The 23,622-nt window shown below is 56.7% G+C and overlaps 3 protein-coding genes across 3 annotated transcripts; 1 reads left to right on the top strand and 2 right to left on the bottom strand.

The window, feature by feature from the left end:
- The first annotated feature begins 220 nt into the window (after positions 1 to 220).
- Positions 221 to 6,895, top strand: Mfsd12 (major facilitator superfamily domain containing 12). Its single transcript, NM_001108730.1, is given in 10 exon segments — positions 221 to 537; positions 2,733 to 2,943; positions 3,740 to 3,878; positions 3,954 to 4,139; positions 4,639 to 4,731; positions 4,819 to 4,911; positions 5,349 to 5,519; positions 5,619 to 5,713; positions 6,284 to 6,414; positions 6,501 to 6,895. Coding segments are annotated over 10 exon segments (1,431 nt in total). The 5' UTR covers positions 221 to 248; the 3' UTR covers positions 6,524 to 6,895.
- Positions 6,780 to 8,542, bottom strand: Tektip1 (tektin bundle interacting protein 1). Its single transcript, NM_001109605.1, has 4 exons — positions 8,455 to 8,542; positions 7,446 to 7,684; positions 7,240 to 7,365; positions 6,780 to 6,968 (listed from the first exon to the last, which is right to left on the bottom strand). The coding sequence occupies exons 1-4, from the start codon at positions 8,535 to 8,537 to the stop codon at positions 6,796 to 6,798; spliced, it is 621 nt and encodes a 206-aa protein (NP_001103075.1). The 5' UTR covers positions 8,538 to 8,542; the 3' UTR covers positions 6,780 to 6,795.
- A 1,713-nt stretch (positions 8,543 to 10,255) lies between these two features.
- Fzr1 (fizzy and cell division cycle 20 related 1) lies at positions 10,256 to 22,180 on the bottom strand. The gene is given in 14 exon segments (NM_001108074.2): positions 10,256 to 10,442; positions 10,538 to 10,630; positions 10,901 to 11,005; positions 11,260 to 11,493; positions 11,749 to 11,933; positions 12,014 to 12,116; positions 12,781 to 12,846; positions 13,888 to 14,071; positions 14,162 to 14,244; positions 14,400 to 14,527; positions 14,656 to 14,719; positions 14,795 to 14,920; positions 15,053 to 15,176; positions 22,069 to 22,180. Coding segments are annotated over 13 exon segments (1,482 nt in total). The 5' UTR covers positions 15,122 to 15,176; positions 22,069 to 22,180; the 3' UTR covers positions 10,256 to 10,400.
- Positions 22,181 to 23,622: the final 1,442 nt, after the last annotated feature.

The following is a 23,622-nucleotide window of genomic DNA, read 5'->3' as shown; positions in this document are numbered from 1 at the left end:
AGAAACGAACTGCGACGATAAAAAGCCGGCGTTGTAGCGGGCGGCGTTAGGGCCGCAGGAGTACGGCGGACAGAGGCCACGCCTCCTCTTGCTGATTGGGCGCCAGGCCCAGACGCGCGGCTCCGGTTGGCGAGCGTGGCCGTTGCTCCGAGGCCCCGCCCCGTTGAGGCGGCTCCAGGGAGCGGCAGCTGGGTAGCTTCGCGGGTGGCGCGGGGCCACAGTGCGGTGAGGTACGATCTGCGGCCGCGATGTCGCCTCCGTCGGGCGACGCAGGCCCGGGGCCGCCGCGGTCGCTGTCCCTTGCCGCGCGTCTGAGCTTCGCGGTCGGCCACTTCCTCAACGACCTGTGCGCCGGCATGTGGTTCACCTACCTGCTGCTGTTCCTGCACTCCGTGCGCGGGTACAGCTCGCGCGGCGCGGGACTGCTGCTGCTGCTCGGCCAGGTGGCCGACGGGCTCTGCACGCCGCTCGTGGGCTACGAGGCCGACCGTGCCGCCTGCGTACGCTGCGGACCCCGCAAGGCCTGGCACCTAGCGGGTGAGCCGTCCTCCGCCCCGACTGTCGCCCTGTGTGTCGGTCCTCCCCTATGGCTGTCTCCCTCCCGCCCCCCCCCCCCCGTGTCCGTCTTCCCCTCTGACTGTCATTCTGTGTCCATCCTCCCCTGTGTCCGTCGTGTCCGTCCTCCCCTGTGGCTGTGGCCCTGTGTTCCTTCTCCCCTCTGTCACGCTGTGTCCCATCTCCCCGTTTATGTCACTGTGTCTGTCCTCTCTCTGTCACCCTGTATCCTATCCTCTTCACTGACTGCCATCCGTGGCCCTCTAGCTTTTTAGGATTCTGTCCCCTCTGTTCCTCTGTCTTACAGCTCTGACCCCCCCCCCCCCCAGCTCCCTTCCTTCCCTGACTATCATCTCGTGTCCTGTGTCCTCCCTCTCTCTGTTCATCCCATGCGCCTGTGACTCCTGTCTGGGGTGGCCCAGCATGGAGTCCTCGTCATTTGGTGTGGACAGTGGAGAGGTTGGCCCTGGGGTTGTAGCCACTCCCTGTGGAATTCCAGCCTGGTTCCTGGAGGCTCCGGCCCTTTGCCTCTGGTAGTGACTGCAGAGTCAGCCCTGCCCCTTGATGACATTTTTTTCAAGACCGCAGTGACCAGCCCAGCTGCAGCTGCCAGCCTTGGAGGCTGGAATTTCTAGTTTCTCAGAATTATTTAAGGTTGTGGACCCCAGGAAGATTCTGGAAAAAGAGAAGGGGTACTAGTAATCTAGTGTGGGCTTCAAGGCACAACCTACATACCTGTCACCATATTCAAAAGCTGAAACAGGGGGATGGCTGCTTTGTGAGAGGCCAGGCTGAGTATCTGGAGAAGACCAGGATGACTCCTAGGCCAATGGTTAACTAGGCCCAGAAACAGCAGGGTGTGGTTTGGTCATGAGGTAGAACACACAGGCCTTACTGCGCCTGCCTGGAGCAGCCCCTGAAGATCTTCCTGGCGCCCCTCCTGAAGGCTGGTTTCATTTCTCAATCCAAAGCATGGTAGGTGGTGAAGTCACCTCCGGGCAGTAAAGGGAAGTTGGAAGCCCAGTGGCCAGGCAGGGGCTCAAAGTCCTTTCTGCAGGGTGTTTTTCTGTGTCTTCATGTGGCCTCAAGTTAAAACTAGTGTGGAAGGGTTGGACACAGTGCTTACAGCATACCCAAAGCCCTGGCTGCCATCCCAGTACCCTGCACTCGGGAGGCTGAGGCAGGAGGATCAGGAGTTAATTGCAAGCCTGGGCTCTGCGGTGCCATGGCCTTCCCCCAGATAGAGTGATAGTGTCCCCCTTCAGCTGCAAAGAGACCGCTGTTGTTAGCCCACCTGGGGACCTAGTGTCCCCAGTCCTGGCCTGGTTGCCTAGGATATAGAAGGAACTCTGGGGTAACCACACCCACCCTTGGAGCCTGTGGTCTGGTGGGCAAAAACAACTCAAAGGAGTCCCTCGGTGTGAGGAGCTCAGGGACTGCGGACACCTCAGGGTGAGAGATTGGTGGGATGGGTGGATGCATCTGGGGCAGCAGTGCAAAGGCTCTGGGGCTGGAGGTCACAGCTGTGCAAAGGCCCCGGGGCAGGACAGGCAGTGAACAGGACAGGTGGTCAGGGCATGATGGGATGCTGGAGGATCTTCCATTGATTGTATATTTTTTCTGAGTACCTGGAGGAGGATTGGGCACCCAGTATGTCCTGGATAGTGGCAGGATCTGCTCTGTCCCCAGGCCCAGGAGCAACCTTGACTCCCTCTAAGCCATCTGGGCTCCGAGTCCTCCCTGCCCAGCTGGGAAAGGAGAACATCGGTCAGAGAGTAGATGTGATGGGGCTGACCCCGAGCTCAAGGCATTGAGGGATCCCGTTCTTGTCCTTTCTGCCTGTCCTAGTTACAGGTCCTTAAGGTGTCAGGATGACACCTGGCCAAGAGTGTCCTTCCCTTTCTCCATCTGAGCAGGGGTGGAGGGGGCTCTGTTGTGTTTGCCTGCCTTGGCTGCCCCTCACCCCTATCCGCCCCTCCTTGCTCTTCCCTACCCTCCTCTCCCCTCCCCACACACCCTCACTCCTCCTCACCCCTCCTCACTCCTCTCCATCCCTCCTCACCCCCACCCCTCCTCACCCCTCCTCACTCCTCTCCAACCCTCCTCACCCCTCCTCACCCCTCCTCGCCCCTCCCCACCTCTCCTCACCCTTCTGTGTTGCTTTTCTACCATCATAGGCACTGTCTGTGTCCTGCTCTCCTTCCCATTCATCTTCAGCCCATGCCTGGGCTGTGGGGAAGCCACACCTGAGTGGGCTGCGCTGCTGTACTATGGGCCCTTCATCGTCATCTTCCAGTTTGGCTGGGCTGCCACGCAGATTGCCCACCTGAGCCTCATCCCAGAGCTGACCACCAGTGACCACGAGAAGGTGGAGCTCACAGCCCTCAGGTACAGCAGGGTTGGGGACAGTGATCTAGCCAGATGTCCCCTAGGAACGGTGTATCTGTCATCTATAGCTGTGTGCTGTGCCAGTGATCCCCACAGAGCTGGTGTCATCTGACCTCCACCCTTCTTTTCCCTCTTTTTTATTTTTGTTTTTTGCTGTTGCCTTTTGTTTTGGGAGTTTTGTTTTGGGGACAGGGTTTCTCTGTACGGTGCTGACTGTCCTTGAACTCACTCTGTAGACCAGATTAGTCCATCTCTACCTCCTGAGTGTTGGGATTAAAGGCGTGTACCATCATCAACCAATCAACCAGCTCATGGTTTTTAAAAATATATGTATTTTGAATCAGTTTCTTACCAATTTGCCCAGGCTATCCTCTAGCCTCAGTCTCCAGAGCATCTAGGACAACAGTGTGCACCGCTGTGCCTGGCCCAAAATGTAGCTACAGGATTTGAGGTGCTTCAGACTTCTCTGAGGCTGGCAGAGTGGTTGTGGTCCTGGGTATACCCTAAAGCCAGCTTCCTAAAGTGACCTGATCATGCTGGGCCTCCAGGGGCAGCCTCCCTTCAAAGGAACTCAGCTGACCAAGTTGTCACGTGACCCATGTGTTCTGGTGCCTGTCTCTCAGCGGAAGACACGGGCAGGGTAGGCTGAGGGTGTGGCTACTACAGCCACCGGTTTGAAACTTTAGGGCATAGTGTACCGGTGTGCTGACAGACAGTATTTATTGAGCACTTGCTGTGTGCCAGACGTAGCCTCTAGTGGACTCTCCAAGTGTTAAGGCCCAGCCCTCACCTGTAGGTATGCCTTCACTGTGGTCGCCAACATCACTGTGTATGGAGCGGCCTGGTTGCTGCTGCATTTGCAGGGCTCTGCGCACGGGGGCCAGAACATCAGTGTGGGTGACCAGCTGGGAGTCCAGGATGTGTCTGTGTTCCGGGTAAGTCAGGGCTGCATGCGAGCCCCGAGCCCTGGAGCCTGGGAGAGCCATTGCTGACCCTGCTCTCCTCCCCAGAACCTGGCCCTGCTGGTGGTGGGTGTGGGGGCCGTCTTCTCGCTGCTCTTCCACTTGGGTACCAAGGAGAGCCGCAGGCCCCAGCACCGGGGGATCGAACCCGATGAGCACAGCCCCCTGGTGGCCCCCGTGCCCCAGTCACTGCTGTTGTGGAAACATTGGCTTCAGGAGCCAGCTTTCTATCAGGTATGTTATGGGGCTGAGGAGACCAAGGAAGATACCAGCACCACCTAGGACAGACATTACCAGTGGGTGTCACAGTCACACCCAGAGCAGACATTACTAATCAACCTTCTATGTTTACATGCAGAGCTGACATTAATCTCCAATGGGCCATGCATTATTATTCCACAGTCTATTCCATGCTCAGGGTGGATGTTTCTGGTTTCCATTTCACTACCAGGACAGACATCGCCAACAGCCTTCCATTTCATGTAGGCATAAATCCTCATCACCACTTCCCAACTGGGACACACATTACTCCTTTCCACTTCTCAGCTAGGGCAGACATTACCAATCACAGATCCCCCGCCCCTTCCTGGTGCCCTGGCCTACTGGCCAATCAGACTTAATGAGTCAGTACTATAGAAGCCCTCAGCTTGTTTTTAAATCCCTGACTTGTGGGAGGGAATGCACTGGGTCTCCTACTGAGCCCTGGCTTGTCCCCCTGCTGATCTACCCACAGGTAGGCCTGCTGTACATGACCACAAGGCTTATTGTGAACCTGTCTCAGACCTACATTGCCATGTATCTGACCTATTCTCTCAGCCTGCCCAAGGTGAGTTGTGGATGTGTGTGGAGACAGTGGGAGATGGGTTCCCTGCCGAGATACCCCTCTGGACTGCCATTGCTTCTCCCTCCACAGAAGTTCATTGCCACCATCCCCCTGGTGATGTACTTGAGTGGCTTCTTCTCCTCCTTCCTCATGAAGCCAATCAACAGGCGCATAGGGAGAAACGTGAGTGACAGGTGCTGCTGGGGAGGCAGGCAGGGGTGGGGACACACACACACACACACACACACACACACACACACACACACACACGGCCAAGGCAGACCAGGGACGAAAGCCCAGAGTCCAGGCTTCTTGGGCCCTCTGGTCGAAGGGCTCAGGAAACCTCCAGACTGTTCCTTCCAATACCTGGTGGGCTGGAGTATTTGGACTGCCTACCCAGATGCAGAATGGGAAATCGATTAGTAATGTCTGGCCTGGCCGTGGAACAAAGGATTAGTAATGTCTGCTCTGGGCAAAGACCAGTAGCGTCTATCTTGGGTGTGGAATAAGACAAGTTTTAATGGAGCCTTTTACTAGGCTGAGGACCAGAGAGGGCGAGTGTCTGGCACAGGGTGCCCAGCAATGTGGCCTTACTCAGGCCTCACCTCCTTCCTCCCTAGATGACCTACTTCACCGGGCTGCTGGTGATCCTGGCCTTTGCAGCTTGGGTGGCCCTGGCAGATAACCTGGGTGTGGCCGTATATGGGGCCGCATTGCTGTTGGGTGCAGGCTGTGCCACCATCCTTGTCACCTCCCTAGCCATGACCGCTGACCTCATTGGCCCCCATACGGTAGGGCTGATGGGAGGCGCCTGGGGGCGTGGTTAGGAGCTTGGGGGCGTGGTTTGGATCCTGTCCTGGGCACTAACCCGGTGTGGTGTGTACCCCCAGCACAGTGGAGCCTTCGTGTATGGTGCTATGAGCTTTTCGGATAAAGTGGCCAATGGGCTGGCAGTCATGGCTGTGCAGAGCCTGCATCCCTGTCCGTGAGTCCCTGTTCCTCATACTTGGGGAGCACACATTCCTTACTTTGGGCAGTTTATCCAACAAACACTGAGTTTCTTTTAAGCTGGGTGCTGAGGGCATTGTCTGCAGGGAATGCAGAACCACTCAAACCCTAATAGTGTGGGCTCCTGAGCCACCCAGCCACCCTTGCTGGCCCAGGACAATGGCAGCTGTGTCCATAACTGCTAATGCAGAAGTGGGGTTGAGCGTGGGGTAGGGGATGGTATAGGAGTCAGACAGGAAGCTGGGAGGCTCCCTGAGAACCTGTGCGGGAACCTCTGTACCATTACAGGGCCTGTGCAAAGGCCCTGGGGCAGGACTGAGGAGTCCATACAGGAGCCAGGGGACCGGGGCAGGGCTGTGGACTGCAGGGTACTATGAGCAAGTGCATGCAGCATGCATGTGTACATATTTGGGGTATGTGTCTAGGGTCCCCTGGAACTTTAGAAGGGAGCCACAGAGGCTGTTTCAGGGGACACTGCAGCAATTTCCAGGAACCAGCAACTGGAACCTTCCCTTCTATGTCCCTCCACTCTCTCTCTGTTCCCTAGCTCTGAGCTGTGTTGCGGAGCCTGCATCGGCTTTTACCACTGGGTGATGACAGCAGTGACGGGAGGCGTGGGTGTGGCCGCAGCCCTGGCTCTCTGCAGCATCCTCATCTGGCCCATTCGCATTCGCACCCGTGGGTCTCCATCAGTGGGACTTGGGTGGAGGCAGGGTGCAACCTGGGACCCGCCCTTGACAACGCCAACCCACTCCTTATTTCAGGGGACCCCAGAGACCGGCCCTGACTTCTGGCTCTCCAGGGTGACATGGTGAAGGACCAAACAGACATCCTGACCTCCGATCCCCCAACCCGCTCGGGGTCAAAGGGCCCGGCATGCAGGTGGGGGGTACCAGCCAAGCTTGCTGAGCCCTAAGAGCCCGTGGGTGCCCGACCCTACTATTGACAAGGATGCACCCGCCCTCGGGGAGGCTGCTGGGGACACATGCTTGGGCTGCACGTGGGAGAGATCGCCCGGCTTACAGGGACACGGACACATGAATCAGTAACACGGCTTTATCAGAGCGTGGGGGTGAAGACCGGGGGTGGCTGGCCAGTGGCCGGGTAGGGACGGTCCAGGCCCCGCTGTTTGAAGTCCTGTGCAGTGAAGCGCGGCCGATGTGGCGGCGACAGGTCCTGCACGTAGTCAGACCGCCGGGGCAGCTCTGCCCCAAACTGGTTCCTGTTGACCACTGCGGATAGGACCAGACTAGCTCTGCGCGTGGGGCAGGCGCCCCTCAATCCTTGTGCGGGCCGAGTCCACCAGGCCATGCCCATCCTGCGCTCCTGCAACTCTACCCACTGCCCGCCTAGTCCTCCTCCTGCTTTTTTTTTTTTTTTTTTTTTTTTTTGACACTAGCTAGCTCAGGCTACCTCCAGGACTGAAATCCCCCTGCCTCTGTCGCTGAGAGTGGAGTGACCCACGTGCAGCACTGACCCTGACCCCCATCCCCCTCAGCTCACCGAACTCCTTGCCACGGATTTGCCTGTCCCTCCACTGCAGACACCCCCAGCGGGTGCCAGGGTTGAGGTACTGCGGAGGTATCGCGGGGTCCCAGAAGGCCGTCTCCCGCAAGTGCTGTGTATAGGCTGCGGGGAGGTGTGGAAGGGGCAGTGTGTGTGTCAGCGTGAGAGCCACGGTTGTGCGCGGCTGGGGGCAGGACACTCACCGGGCGGCAGGTCACGCTGGCGACTCTGGAAGCAGCCGTGCCAGCGAGTGTGGGCCTCGCGGTATGGCATGTCGAGAGCGCGGGGCAGCATGTACCAGGCATCACATGGATTCGAGTTGGTCAAGCCAGTGTACCACATCTGGCCGGCCGCGTCCTGACCCATGGGCGTGAACTTCCAGCGCACAGCTTGCTTGATGGCCTGCGCCCAACGGGGCCCTTCCATGGACAAGTAGTCATTGCTGTGGGAGCATGGGGACTGAACTGGGACGTCCTGCTGGTCCCAGGCAGTTTCCCTGTCTCAAGGGAGTATCTGACCCCTTTGCAAAGGTGCTATAGGGTGAGAGTCACCCCGTTTCTACCCAGCGCCTCCTCTGTGCACTTCCCCACCTGCAGTCTTTATCTCATGTAGCCGAGAATGGCCCTGCTTGAGGCAGTTGTCACTGTTGCCTAGTGTTGACCTCGCAGCAATCCTCCTGCCTCAGCCTTGAGCCACTTATGGATGCTGGAGGAAGGAGGGAGAGGGAGGGACCAAGCCGGGACCAAGCTGGAGTATGACTAGCCTGTAACTCCCCAGAGATAGTGCTCCTGAGTACAGTGTGCATGGGAGGCCATGCAGGCTGCAGTAGTGGCTCTTGCAAAGAAGGGCCCCATGGCTGAGGTGGCTTGTCATTAGCACTACAGAAGGCCAAAATATGATCAGGTCTATGAAATGGAACTTCTCTGCTGGGTGTGGGTGGAAACACTCAGCACACTAAGGCAGGAGGATCTCTGAGTTTAGGAAACTCACAGAACAAGAAAAGTGAAGGGTATTGTGGCACATAGCTGCCACTACAGCACGTGAACAGGAGAATCAAGTTCCTCAGCTAATGTGACTCCTCATCTCCCTGACCACACACAGACACCCAGGAGGGGCTGGGCACACTGCCTCCACCAACCCCTTCCACATGGTCAGGTTAGGGAAGGGGGTCTGGGGTCTGGGTGAGGAGAGGTCCCAGATACAGGGACCCACCGGTACAGATGGTCAGGGAAGTAGAGTTCGAGGGTGCCCGAAGGGACAAAGGGCCGAGTAGCCTCTCGCCTCACGTTTTCCATGTCTGGCCCTGCCTTCCGAGAGGGTCTAGTCACCAAGGCCCAGGGACCACTGTTGACAGGGACAAAGGTATCCCAGCAACAAGGAAGTGGGCAGCCACAGTCCATGACCTCAGCTTACTTCCTGGTGTGGGGCTGAAGCCAATAGGACCAAAGTAGGGCTGGGACCCCGAGTGTCCCTCAGCTTTCTCCCTGTACCACAGCGGGAGCTCATACCCAACCCAACCACTGTAGCCACCAGCCCCATCTGTGTCCTCAAGACATATCCAAGGAAGGGCTCGTGGGTGGCCGGCCATGTGCTCAGCAGAGACCCAGAGGCAAGGACCACAAAGTATGGGTTCCACACAAGTGGACACCCAGAGTCTTCCTTTGGTTGGAATCTTTGGTGACATCACTGGGTGCGGAGCCCAGGGTCATCTGCTTCTGTCAGTGCGTCTGCATCCTGTGTATCTCTTGACAATAAAGGCCAAATTGCAGCCGCCTGTGTGGGCGGGGCCTCTACCATGCCTGGCTCCATGTGGGCTCCTTTCCTCGCAGACATCACCTCCCCTCTGGTCGCTAACATGCTGAGCTTGTTCTGCTCCAGTCAGGCCTCTGGGGTGCCCCAGCCAGTCAGGGTTCTGGCCTTCTTACGGGGGTAGGGGGGTATGGGTGGGAGCCAGAGCCACAGCCCCTCCCTGCTTGGCTCTGTAACAGGCATTGTTCCTGACCCCCTCTCTCCTCTCTGACTCACCTGAGTGCAGGTATGTCCCGCCCAACCCTGACCCACACACCAGGAATGTCAGGAGTCAGAAGGCAGGCTGCACATACACACCCGCTGCATGTGTGCCCAGCAGGACTCCCACTAGCAAGAGGCCACAAGGGCCTGTGGCACTAGCGCATAACTTTAAAGTCCCCAATTGGGCACTTTGTTTTTGGGGACAGGTAGCCTTGAACCTTGAACCACTAGCTTGGGCTTCACTTAAGAATCCACGAGATACCCCTCTGGACCACCATTGCTCCTCCCTCCTTAGTTCATTGCCACCATCCCCCTGGTGATATACTCAAGTGGCTTCTCCTCCTCCCTCATGAAGCCAGGAGAAGCCACCTGAGGCTGTGACTCCCCTAGGCTGCAGGCAGCCAACACCATAATGACCTGTGTCCCAGTGGCTTCTCCAGCCATCAGCAATTTTGGGACAATGCAACAAAACACACAAGACAGACCCCAAGGTGTCACAAATACATATATATACACGTGCACACGCCATGGGCCACCACCATACTGGGGATGGATGCCCAGGTAAGGAGGGGCAGGAGAAATGGGGTCTGAAGACAGGAAGGCCTAGGAAGCTTAAAGGAGGCCAAGAAGAGTTGGACAAGGCAAAGTAGCTGGCTGAGGACAGGGCAGGGTGACACCAGGGAAGGGGTCACAGGAGGTGCAGACAGACACAAGGTGGCAACGCAATCAGAGTCAACGCACTTAGTGTCCCAGGGCAAGAGAAGCAGGTCCCTGCCACTGCCTCCCAGGATGTTCTCTGGCTTGGGTGTCCTGGGGTAGCTACAGGGAGGGGCATAACGGCTCCAGTCCATGGGTCCCCAGGTGACACTGGGTTTGGGGGTTTGATGGGATCTCGGCCTCCTGCTCAGCTGTGTCCAATATGGCTTGGGCAGTGGTAACAAGTAGCAAGTGTCCATCTGGCTGAGGGTCCCCACGTCCCTGTCCCAGACACTGGCTCCACAGCTCCCAATGAGGCATTTAATGAGACTCTGGGGTCTCCGGCCCGACTCCCGCCCGCCAGATGCGTCTGGGAACGGTAGGTACAGCAGGGCCCATGCATGCTGGCTACTCCATCTCTGCCCATGGGGCCGTGCATCCCGCCTGCGGGTCTATCGGATCCGGGTAAAGAGGTTGAGCACAGACACGGATTCCTGCAGACAGGGGACACAAGTGACTGTGTGCTAGGGTGCCCAGGGGTGCAATAGCAGGTGGGCAAGTGTGGCCACCACCCACCCAGCCATGTTACCTTTGTAGAGCGTGTCTTGCTGAAGACGTTCCAGAACCGAAGGGTCTCATCTCCAGCTCCAGTGACGATGGCCTCCCCGTCAGGGGACATGGCCTATAGAAGAGACATAAGGGCCCTGGCTATTTTCCAGCTCCAACAGGCAGCTTCTGCACCCAGGCAGGAGACACTGAAACTGGTATGGTATGGAGGCCTGTACCCTGTGGAGTGAGGTCTAGTAGATGGGACTCCCCACTTCCCAAACTGTGGGTTGTTAGTGGTGGCTTCTACTATGACAGCAGGAAGGCTAGGCTGATGTTGACCTTCCCAGCAAGGCCTGCCACATGGAGCCCCAGGATGCTGACAGTGACAGTGGCCAACACTCACCAGGTAGAGGACACGATACGAGTGGCCAGTGAGCTTGGCCACCTGTGTAAGGGACGGGTACTTCCACACGAGGATCTGGTTCTGTGAGTAGCCATGTGTGCTCACCTAGAGGAGGAGCATCAGGGCTCAGAGGACCTGGGGATTCCCTGTGGGCTTCCCTCAATGGAGTCTGGAGGCCCCTGCTGCCTCAGAGATGGGACTGACCAGGACACATGCTGTGGCCTGCACTGCCTATTCCTCCGCCCAGGCTGACATCACACAGTACACAGGCAGCAGGCAGGGTCTCAGCCCCATGCTCCCACAGGCTCAGACTGCTCTGGGCAGTTTCTTCATCCTCCCCACACCCACTGTGCACTTACCAGCTCGTTGGCATGCTTGGACCAGGCCAGGTTGCACACTTGTGAGCCTGTGTCAATGCACTGCAGAGGCTGGCCTGTCAGAGTGTTCCAGAACCGGATGCAGCGGTCGGCAGTGCCACCACCAGAGGCCAGCAGTCCATGCTGGTGTGGTGACCAGGCAATAGCCTTCACGGCTGCCAGGTGCTCCGTGTACTGCTGCACAGGGCTTAGACTTGAGTGGTTCCACACGAGCAGCTGCAGGGCAGGGCAGGGCTATGACCAAGGCCCATTCAGGGACCAAGGATGCAAGGCAGGCACAACCCAGAGGCATGCGCACACCTCCAGGCCAGCTCTAGGGACAAAGTCCTCAAGATGACCCCCGACATACAAGTTTCCAATACCCAGGCCATGACCTCTGTGCACCCTGTAAACCCACCCTTTCCCTTGGGGGCATCAGGTCACATATGCCTGTCCCCGGTTCTAGCAGGAGCTTGGGGGACACAGCCCTACCTTGTTGTCATTGCCCCCCGAGGCGAGCAGCTGGTGGTCTGTGGACCACTTCAGGCCGCATACTTCCTGTCGATGGCCTTGCAGCCGCCGCTCTGACTGCAGTGCTGGTGTGCGGATGTCCCGTTGCAGGATCATGCGGTCCCGGCTACCGGATGACAGCTGGTCAGCATTCCAGGCCAGCGCCCCTACAGGGTAACAGCAGGTTAGCTGTGTCCTGCTCCAAGGCTGGGGCCCGGGGACGCAGCTGGGGAGGCTGGATGCTCACCCACGCGCGCTGTGTGTCCCTCCAGCACAGATAGCTTCTTGCCAGCGGCAGCATCCCAGATCTGCACGAAGCCCTTATGTGTGCCGACTGCCACCAGGTTCCCCTAGGGTGACAGTGTGGCAGGTGTCCATCAGGTGGGCATGGTAGAGCAGCTCACCCAGCTCACCCTCCACAGAGACTCAGGGCTATCTCTGTAAGCTCATTCTGTCGTTTTGCTTTTTCTTTTTTTTTTTTTTTTTCTTTTCTACGAAGCTGGGGACCGAACCCAGGGCTTTGCGCTTCCTAGGCAAGCGTCTACCACTGAGCTAAATCCCCAACCCCTCGTTTTGCTTTTTAAAACAAGGGCTCACTCAGTATTCCAGGCTAGCCACACACTCAAAATTGAGCCCAGGCTGACCTCAAACTAAGGACAATCCTCCAGCCTCAGCCTCTGGAATGCTGGGTTACAGGCTGCCTCTACAAGCTGCTTTGCTCAAACTCTCCCCAGTGTTTCTAGCAGTGGAGTCTCCTGGTCACAAAAGTGGCAGTCCGTCACCACTCAGGCAGCACTGCTCCAGCTCCAGCTGGGGCAGGCCACACTTCCATCCAGGAGTCGGGCTGCAGTAGGACCAGCACAGTCTCAAAAAAAAAGGCTGAGGTGTGGCTAGACAGTGTGGTGTGTACACCTGAGCACACTAGGGACAGTAAGCAGCCATACTTAGTCATCTGGGCTCTGCCATGGGGGGTTGGGGGGGAGGTGGCCCCAGAACCCAGCCCTCTACACTCACCCGCTCAGACCAGCCCACGGAAGTCACTGAGTCCCCTTCTACGGAGAGGTCACAGAGCCGGGTCACCTGTTGGCAGGAGGTTAGATATGGGGCTGTGAAAGGCAGCCTGGTTCCGGGGGCTAGAGACCCCGGAGACCCTGAAGGGATGGGAGGCGTGTTGCCCGTTCTCAGGAAACTGGTCAGCCCTCCACAGATTTGTGGCCATGAGTATGAAAGGGCAACACCCCAAGCCCCTCCAACAGGTAGAGGATGTGACCACAGGTCACATAGGCTCAAGACCGATCTTTCTTTTTTTTTTTTTTTTTTTTTTTAATTTTTTTCGGAGCTGGGGACCTAACCCAGGGCCTTGCGCTTGCCAAGCGCTCTACCACTGAGCTAAATCCCCAACCCCAAGACAGATCTTTCTTATGAGGTACCCAAAGGCCTGGAGGGTTAGCTAATGAACTTTCCTTCCCAGACACTCCTCCCTGCAAAAGGTATTTAGTCTCAGGCTCACTCTGAGAAGTGGGGTAGTTTTACTCATCCACTTTCTGCCATGACAATAAATAATGTCTCATAACCACGGACTGTCTCTTCATCAGGATCTGCCGTGGGGAGCCACAGAGAAGGCCTCCCTGTTCTCCCAGCCACGGCCACAAGGACTAACCCCCCCAGACCCCCCTATGGGGCCAGCTGGAACTCCCTCCTTTCCCCTTTGGCCCCCGCGGCCCCCCACTCCATTCTCAGCTCTTCTGTGGCACCTGAATGCCGAAGAGACTGAGAATACAACAATCCCAGCCTCCTTGCAGGCCCAGGGACCCCCGAGCCAGCTCTGGCGGTCCCCCACCTCAGACTGTGCTTCCCCATCCCCAGAGCCCTGTCCCGCGGCTTCCCTACTGCTCACACCCGCCCAGTGCTGTAACTGTCAAACTTCTGGCATTCCGCCTCCCTGAGCATCGGAGCCCTGTGGCAGAGCAGATATAGGACCCCACCTAAACCTACTGTTAGAGTGAGGGGCATGTGGGCTGCGCCCTCCTGGGTACACCCCTGAAAGGCCTGGCCCTGTGTTGCACTGGCTGCTGTACTGGTCAGACCCCCAAGGAGGAGCACGGGTGCCTGGGTGCCCACCTGGCTGGTGCATGCGCTCCACAGGTACACGCAGGTGCCTAGCCCCACGCTGAGCACATTGAGGGAGGACCAGTCCACCAGGTTGAGGTAGAAGTCGTCCTGAAGCTCTGGCGCGTCCAGCACCTTGAAGGGAATCTTGGAAATCTTGCGCGTGGGCTTCCGAGGCGACCGCAGCAGCTTCTGACTGTGAGGATAGTAGGCTGCCGCTTTTGCCCCCCTAGACCCGGTACCCCACCGCCAGTCCAGGATACTTCGGGACCCAGCCCTGGCTTACCTTTTGTTGCTAACTGGGGATAGAGAATATGGGGACACGTCGTTGCCATCATCTGGACTCGAGCGCTTGCTGCTGAGGGAATACTGGGGGTAGGAAACTGGGTTGAGTGGCTTCTGCGGTCTCATGACTTGGGGAACCATGAGCACCCCAAAGCTGACACAGACAGGGTGGAAGCAGCAGAAAGGACAGAATAGACAGGACCCCAGCCTTGAGGGTCAGTGGCTGCCGCCTGGCTCACCGTAAAGAGACCCTTGTGCTCTGGGGTGGATGGCTGCAGCCGCCGATCCTCTGTCTGTGGGTCCTGCACCTTCTCGATGCCGGCACCCAGCAGCTCATTCTTCAGCAGTGCGGAGTAAGCAAGGCCATCTGTAAGGGGTGGGTGTGTCTCCATGGGGCGGGGCTTAAGGTGGGTGGGATATGCAGAGGGGGGCACCCAGGGGGAGGCCAGACTAGCTGCCAGGGGTTTGTGGGAAGGGATGGGGCCAACCCCTCACCTTTGCCGTTGTCTGAGGTGGCATCCTTGGCTTTGCGGTTCTGGCTGGGGGACTTCTCATTTTCCTATGAGAGAGGACATCTCAACATGACGCTGTCCCCTCCTCAGGGCAACAGTTCAGTGCCCTGCCTGGTACTCACATTGATCCTATGGAAGTTTACGCTCCAGTTGGCCCCGGCCCGCGAGGGGATGAAGCGGTCACCATGCTTGCTGGGAGAGGACACTGGGGAGTTGGCTGGTGTCAGGGTTCTCCGCATCTCTGAGACCTGTGAAGGGTTTGGGATTTAGTGGGGGTGACCTTCAAGTGGAATGCAGGCCCCTAGAGTGCCCCTTGGACAGAGTCAGGATCTACAGGTGATGTTGTTCTGGGGGACTTAACAGGATGGCCTGTCACTTACACACGGCACGGTGTTCTCATTTTGGATGATGATCTGTCGCAGGAGCCGTCGCTCATAGTCCTGGTCCATGGCAGGCGGGCAGGCGGGGCGGGGCCCGCAGCCGAGGTTAGCCTGCGAGGGTAGCCTGTGGGTGGGCAGAAACACAAGACAAGTCCAGGCCTCTGGGACACAACAATGGGGAAGGCCAGGCTGCACTTTTCTTGTAAATCTTTCGTTGCTGTTTTGAGACACAGGGTTTCTCTGTGTAGCCCTGGCTGTCCTGAAACTTGCTCTGTAGAACAGGCTGGCCTTGAACTCAAACACCTGCCTCTGCCTCTGCCTCCTGAGTGCTGGGTTAAACCACTACTGCCTGACTTACTATTTTTGAGACAAAGTCTCATGCAGCTCAGGCTGGTCTCCAACCCTCTGTGTAGCCAAGGATAACCCTGAAATATTGCTTGTCCTGCCTCAGGTATATGTCACCATATCAGCCAAGTACTCAGCATCCCTTAGCCTGAAGAGGAGATATGGGTGGGTGGGTGTGGGTTCCATCCTGGTTCTGACATTTCATCAGGGTCCTAGGCCAGCCCATCATGCTGTATGTGTGGTGAGGCTCAGTCCCTAGAGAGAGGTGGGGCCAGTGTCCAGTCATGACTGAAGGGGGGACTGGGGACTCCTTTGGCAACAGGAGCAACTGTGGCTGATGATCTTTGGTGCTCATGTTTACACTTGAGATGGGAGAGCGAGGTCAGCCACAGCAGAGGCCGTGGCCAGCGCTTTGCTCAGCCCATAGGCTGCAGGTACTATTTGATAGCACAGTATCCAATTCAGGGCTCCAGGGCTTCAGCTTCTTCCCACCCTCCTACCTGCCCCGCCCCACATCTCATGAGCGTGTGTGCATACACACACCTCCACCCCACCCCACCCCCGGCCCCCAGTCACCACCACAGACCCCTCTGGGCATGAACCCAAGGTTGAGTATACTGACTAGAGAGAAACACAAAGGCAGAAGCAAGAGATGGGCTCCAGCTCCTTCTCTAGAACATCCACTCCCTTCCCACACTGAAGCTTGTACTCAACACCGGCCTCCAGCCTCCCTGGAGCCAGCACCTTCTCTGCCCAGTCCCTTCAACAGTCAAAGAATGTGACCCAGGAAGTGCACACAAAACCCTGCAGGCTCAGGGGCGGAGGACAGGAATGGACAGACACACAGCAGGTCCATCTACATGCACTAATGTGACCTCAAGAACATCGTGCTCAATGAGGGACCAAGACAGAAATGTCACACAAGGTGGGCTCCATGATAGGGACCATGCCCACCACTCTATCCACCCACTGTCCTTGACACAGTGTCCTTGACACTGGAACTCGTGATCCTCCAGCCTCAGCTCCCTGGAGGATCATGAGTTCAAGTCCATCCTCAGGTACACTAGCTAGATTGCTTACACCTAGAGGACACAAAGCCAGGACAGCAAAAGGCTGGGGGCCTGTTCAGACGTGTCACCTTGTCACTGTAGGTGAGAAGCTGACTCTGAGAGGACAGAGCCTTCAGCAGCACTGGGTCCTACACCTTCCTGTGTGTGTCAGTGTCACCAGGCCCTCTCCTGCTGTGTCACAGGACACTGAGGAAGCTACTAGCAGTACTTAGTACCCAGCTGGGCCCAAGCACACTAGGAAGTGAGGCCACGGATGTGATGGGCTGTCAGTTTGTGCCTGCCCTAGACTGCTAGTGGGAGCCAGGGCCCAGCCGCCCATTTCCACTGTGCACCTGTGCTTTTGCTTGGCCCTCCCGCCCCTGCTACCAGGAAGCTCCCTGAGGAAGCAAGTTCAGCCCACCTGGCCTGCAACCACTGGTCACTCCTTCCAGAGGCCACAGATCATGAAAAACTGGTCCCCACAGCTAGTGTGTCAAGGACCTGAAGGAGAGCTCCCACCCATAGCCATGTGTGGGGACTCAGTGTGCTGCACTGTAGCCTCAGGCCCATATCACTTTCTATGGGGCTTGGTGGGCCCTGCAGGGTACTGAGTTGCATTCCTGGCCTCTACCCACTCCATGTCATGAACACCCTGAGTCCCAACAGGCATGCATGTTTCTGGAATCAGGAACACTACCAATGAGGGCAGCAGAGACTGCTCAAGGTACCCCAGTGTTGGCGGTCAGCTGCCCCCGACACCCTGGCAACACTGCCACCCAGGCACACAGCAACGCACTGGGCCTCTTCACCCCACTCTTCCCTTGCCACGGCTGCAACAGCCACCTTCCAGCCATGGGAGACCAGCACAGGGATATGGTCTGGCTGTAGAGCTGTCAGCCTGGCACACACAGTGACAGGGGTTCTGAGGAGCTGAGCCGTGAGAGGACAGAGCTGCGGCCTGGAGTCTGCGGTCAGCTCCTCTAGCACTGCCCATCTGGGGGGTGCCTGGACACAGGGCCCCTCCCATGTGTGACCTTGGATCAGATGTCCCACAGAATTTATTGTTGACAAGGGCCTGTAGTCTCCAGATACCCTCAGGTGTCAAAGGAAGGGATTTCCCAGTGACACAGGCCCCTAACAGGCTCCAAGTTAGCCTTCTACTCCCTCAAAGCCACCTTCTAGCCATGGAGACCAGCAGAGGGAGATCCTGACAGCCCCATTCAGCCAGGGACCCCAGGGGTACTACAGCTGCTCAGGTGTCTGCAGTCTGACCAAGGCCCAGGGTGCAAGAGAACTCCCAGTCTGCATACATACACCCATGTACTCCTGCACCAAGAGGTCGCACCCTGTCCCAGCCAGGCAGGTTCTAGCTGACCTCACATCCTACCGAGCTGGCCCATGGGGGAGAGACCCCTGCCACTGTTCTCCATGTGACCAGGGCATCATTCATGTATGCCAACTGTGTGTGAAAACCTCACACACTATACCCCCAGATTCCTTATGGCAGGCACAGGGCTAGAGGATGCTGTCTATGTGGTGGCCTGGGTCCTGCCTCTGTGCTAGGATGGGATGGAAAAGAACAACTCAGCAAGAGTAACAATGTGTGTTACCTTTTCCTTATGTTGCCACCTTGGGGGTGGCAGTCCTAGAACAGGGAGGGAGGGGGCTTAGCTACAGCTCAGGGCAGAGCAGATGATCAAAGCCTGCTGCCATCCCAGCCCCCAGGGACATGGCCCAGGTCCATCCCAGCCCCCAGGGACATGGCCCAGGTCCATCCCAGCCCCCAGGGACATGGCCCAGGTCTATCCCCAGACTCCAGGGACATGGCCCAGGTCTATCCCCAGACTCCAGGGACATGGCCCAGGTCTATCCCCAGACTCCAGGGACATGGCCCAGGTCTATCCCCAGACTCCAGGGACATGGCCCAGGTCTATCCCCAGACTCCAGGGACATGGACCAGGGAAACCATAACAGGAAACTTCTAGTTCAGACCAGAAGTAGGCTCCTACGCTCTGGAGGCTGGGGTAGCACCCAGTAGAGTGAATCACAGAACTAGATACCGGTGAACACATAAAAACCACGATTGTCCATTTTAATAAAATGTGGGACGTGAGAATGTTATCTGCATTAAGCAGATAAAAATCTAAACAAAAATTAATAAAAATCAACTTTCCTAAAGGCAAGGCCGGTGAAGACAGAGTCCCAGGTGGGCAGGGACACAGCAGCTCACCCCCACAGCCTTTGTGGGGCCAGGGACACCTGCCACCTGGCACATGGGAGGCTAAGGCAGGAGGACTGTTGAGTGTCTCAGGCTGAGCTACACTGAGACTGTGGTTAGAAAGAAGACCCAGGGGGTTGGGGATTTAGCTCAGTGGTAGAGTGCTTGCCTAGGAAGCGCAAGGCCCTGGGTTCAGTCCCCAGCTCCGAAAAAAAAGAAAAGAAAAGAAAAAAAAAGAAGACCCAGAAAAGCCGGCTGGGAGACGGTCTGGAAGGCAACTGCAGCCAAGCCTACAGGCCTGAGCTGCAGCCCAGTGGCCCATGAGGTGGACAGAGAGAATTCACCTCTGCAGGCTCCGTCTGACAACACGCACACAGAGACAAGTGGGTGCAGACACACACACACACACACACACACACACACACACACACACACACACACTTAGAGAGAGAGAGAGAGAGAGAGAGAGAGAGCGCGAGCGCTGAGTCAGCACACGCTGCCGTAGTGGAGGATCACCTCTAAGACCAGCTCTGGAGCATCCAACATCCTCTCTGGCCTCAGACAGACATACACAGACACAGACACACACACACAGACACACACACACACACGAAATAAAAAATAAATCTTAAAAGCAAAACAAAACCCCCTACAAGTTGGGCAGTGATAACACATGCTTTTGATCCCAGTACTTGGGAGGCAGAGGCGGGTGGATCTCTGTGAGTTGGAGGCCAGCCTGGTCTACAGAATGAGTTCCAGGACAGCCGGGGCTACACAGAGAAACCGTGTCTCAAAACAAACCAACCAGCCAAAAATGTACAACTTTCGGGTATGGGGCCACAGACCGCACCTAATCGCTAAAGAAAGGCCAAGTGGCAAGCAGGAGGCTGAGGCAGGGAAATGTTGTCCTGGACCTTGACTGTGTGGCAGGAATCTGCCACAAGGGAGCAGCAGAGGCTCTGGACTGCTCCCCACACAGCACTCGGTCCCAGCAGACAGGCCACGCACTCCCAGGATTTGCCAGTTTCTAAAATTCCAAGCCCCTTTCTCAGATCTTCACAGGCTTCAGAGGACCACAGAGCCCACTCTTTCTACATAACCCAGAACTGAAAGTCTCTGTGGTCCAAAGCCCCAGAGTCAGATCCTGCCTGAGAGAAACCTAGAAACACACACACACACACACACACACACACACACACACACACACACACACACGATTTAAAAATGGGGCTAGAGAGATGGCTCAACCATAAAGACCACATGCCAAGAGCCCAGGTTTGGTTCCCAGAACCCATACTAAGCGACTCAGAACCACCTGCAGCTCCAGGCGTAGGACACGGCACCCGGGTGGGCTTCTATGGGCACTGCATGCCAGGGGCAAACATACAGACACACAGATACACACTTATACACAAAAAATAAACACAGCCTTACGGCTGGAGAGATGGCTCAGTGGTTAAGAGCACTGACTGCTCTTCCAGAGGTCCTGAGTTCAATCCCTAGCACCTACAAAGCAGCTCAAGGCTGTTTTTAACTTCAGTTCCAGGGGATCTGACACCCTTTTCCAGTCTCTACCAGCATCAGGCACAAATGTGGTACCCAGACATACATGCATGAAACATACCCATACACATAAAAATAACCAAAAAGCCACACATACATTGTTTTTGTTTTGTTTTTTCCAGACAGGGTTTCTCTGTGCAATTCTGGCTGTCCTGGACCTCACTCCGTAGACCAGGCTGGCCTTGAACTCAGAGATCCACCTGCCTTTGCCTCCACATAAATCACTTCAGCCCAGCACCCACATACAGTTTTAAAAACAAAATTTAAAGGTAAAGAAGGCATTGGGCGTGGTCGGGGGTGGAGCCCCTGCCTAGAATCTCCCAGTAAGGGGCTGAGGCTCATTAGTGACCTCTCTCTTTTAAGCCATGTGCCTTAGGTTTCAGGCCCAGAACCAGGAAATAAAACACCAAGACTCCTGCAGTGCACTTAGCTCCTGACCCTCTATCAGAAGGAAGCAAAGGGCTAGTACTGGCAAAGAGAAGACACCCTTAAACAAGCCAGTGACCCATAAGCCATGGGCTAAATTCCTCAAGTACCAAATCCACACCTGAGAACTCCATTAATATTTACAACACATGCTTTCCCAGCCCCATGAGAGCCAGAGCCGCCAAACTCCCTTTCCAAGTCCTGATCCCCAGAGCCAGAGGTGGTGTCTGTTCTGGGTGAATCTTCACTGGGAAATCACGCTCATTCAAACTGCAGGAAGGAGCTAGGATTGGGACTCAGCAGCCAGAGGAATGAGGTCACCTCTCACACAGGATGGGTGGAGGGCATCCTTCCCACCAGGTGCTGTCAACTAGGAGTGAATTGGAGGAGTAGGGTAGGAAGGGAATACCCTACAGGGGTTAGTCCCAGGCTTATAGCTTGGAGACAAGTGAAGCTGGTGGGGTGATTTGAGGGCTTTGTAGGGGACAATGGCTTTGACTCAGGGATAGAGGATGGAGGGACCTGGACTTGCATTTGGAGACACAGAGTGGAGGTTCAGAGCATATGGTGGGTTTGGGGACACAGAATATCTGTGGTTTCTGACCATGTCTCCCCTGAGATGAGACCTGGTTGTTGGCTGAACCACTGGGTGTTACATGGCAAATTTAGTCCACAATCCCTTCCACAGGGGACTGCCAGATGTGAGATTCCTGGGCTCTGGAGGTTGACTCAGACCCCAGTTTGGATGGAGGGAGCATCTGAGGCAGGGGGATTTACATTCGGAAGTCAATAGGGTGTAGGTGAAAGGTTTGCAGTTGTAGAGTCTTGGGTGATCAGCATGGGGAAGAATTCCCAAAATGGGATATATAGCTCAAAAGAATAGTGTTGATGACAGACAGGGTGAGGTCATTGGGGACAGACGGCTCTGGGATCTGACTCAGGACCTCATCTCCATTGTGGGGTTTTGGTGGAAATAGTAAGGGTAACTTGGATTTGGGGGTGCAAGGAGCCTGACTTAGGGTCCTGAGTAGCAACATGTGGAATGTCTTGGATTTGTACATTGCTGTGTTCAGAACAAGGCTCTGGGGATGATTGCTGTGATGGACAGGGCGAGGTCAAGGCGAGGTTGCCAGGTGAGGGGACTCAGGGTTGGGGTGACGCAGGGACTCATCTGGAAGATGGGTTTGCATTCTGGGGTTCCGAGGAGCAGTATGGGTGGTGCCCTGGATTCCGGGAGCACGGCTCAGAGTAGAGCTCTGGGGATGGAGGACTCTCTGACAGACTCAGAGAGCTGGCGGGGTCCGGACCGAGCTGGTGGTCGCTGGAATGTGGGGTTCAGGGTCAGGCGGCACTGGAGCCTCTGAGAAGGAAGGGGTCGGCTAGGGGGCGGGTCCCCGAGTCACCCTTGTCCTCACCTGCCTCGCTCCGGTCGCCAGCCGGCTCCCGCCGGTTCCCGCTGGTCTCAGGAACACGCCGCGCCCGTTCGAGGCTCCGCCGCTGCGCCAGGCCCCGCCGCCGCCGCTCACGGGAATCCCCCGGCCTCCGCGGTGGCTAATATGGCGGCACTCAGCGGCAACCCGACTCCCTCCCCCCGTCTGTCCCGCAGGCCGCGCGCGCGCCCGCGACCGGCCCCGCCGCCCAGCGCAACACCGCGCCTAGGCCACGCCCCCTGGACCCTCCCCCTAGCGCAGCCAAGGTTTTCCTAGAACAAGCCACGCCCTCAGTCCCCGCTCACCGCCCACCACGCACGGCTCTCCCCGCCAACCCCCTGTGCCCTGAGCCGAAGCCACGCCCCTCGACTAACCAACGCCTCTCTCGGGACACGCCCCCGCACCGCCTCTGCCCCTGTTCCTTGAGGATACGCCCCCTAGACACGCCCACCCCTGCCGTGCTCGCGCCCACCCTGTACAGCTGCGCCTGCGCGCCCCAGCGCGGAGCAGCTCGGGAGTATGGGACGTCCTTCAGGATTTAAATCAATACAGGAAGCGAGGCGGCACTCGTTGCCCCGGGCAACCGTGGTCCGAAGAGCTGTCCGGGAAGCTGGAGACCAAGAGTGAATGGGGGAAGGTGGGGGTGGACACGAATACCTGGACTCGGAGGAAGGCGTGGCTCCAGTTTGGGGAAGAAATGGGGCGCGTCTCCCTGAAGCTTTGATTCACTCAACAATCAGGTGACTCCCCCAGGGACGCTGCTGGTTACTGTGCATTTATTGTTTTAATTTTTCGTGATGCCTCTCTCTCTAGCCAGGCTAGCCTCGAGCTGGAAGCAATCCTCCAGCCTCAACTTCCGCATTACTAGAATGACTGTAAGACAACTATCTCCGACTTCAAAAACTATTTATCGTGCCCCTGAGTACAGAGGCCCAAATGATGACAGCTGGAAACAAACCTCAAGAGGGTCCTGGTTCAAAACGATACATGTTCGGCTCATTGGGATGGTTCAAAACGTAGAGTGATCGCAGCCAAGCCAACTGGAGCCCAGTTCAATATCTAGAGCCACTTAGTAGAGGGCGAGAACCAACTCCTGCAAGGTATAACTCTGACCATCCCACAGCACACATGTACCAGCCCCTGGCTAAATGACACACACTAAACAAATAGGGTTGGTTTGTTGTTGTTTGTTGTTCAATTTTTGTTTTTTTGAGTTAGTGTCTCTTGGGGTAGCCCTGTCCTAGAACTTGCTCTGCAGACCAGGCTGGCATCAAACTCAAAGATCTGCCTGCCTCTACCTCCCAAGAGCTGGGATCAAAAGCATGCACCACCACCGACTGGCACAAGTAGAACTTTAAAAAAAAAATTGCATACGTACAGGGCAAAGGGTGAGTTTTGGGCTGAGCTGAGTGGACAAAGCAGGAAGGGGTCGTGGTGTTTAGGGCCTCTGGTGTTTAGCATACACAGCAATCTCAGTCTCAGATTCTGTGGCTGAATATTCTTCCTGTGGGGTCCATTCAAGTCCAACATAATACCAAA

Source organism: Rattus norvegicus, chromosome 7 (assembly GCF_036323735.1).
Source record: "Rattus norvegicus strain BN/NHsdMcwi chromosome 7, GRCr8, whole genome shotgun sequence".
In the NCBI taxonomy this organism is placed as follows: domain Eukaryota; kingdom Metazoa; phylum Chordata; class Mammalia; order Rodentia; family Muridae; genus Rattus; species Rattus norvegicus.
This window is presented reverse-complemented; position numbering and strand designations above follow the sequence as displayed.

Excerpts from the sequence above, each read along its gene's own strand:
- Tektip1 (NM_001109605.1), bottom strand. The coding sequence starts at position 8,537 with ATGGAAAACGTGAGGCGAGAGGCTACTCGGCCCTTTGTCCCTTCGGGC. Across the intron at positions 7,685-8,454 it reads TTCCCTGACCATCTGTACCG|CAATGACTACTTGTCCATGG; the intron begins GTGGGTCCCTGT and ends ATGCTCCCACAG. Across the intron at positions 7,366-7,445 it reads CCAGCGTGACCTGCCGCCCG|CCTATACACAGCACTTGCGG; the intron begins GTGAGTGTCCTG and ends ACCTCCCCGCAG.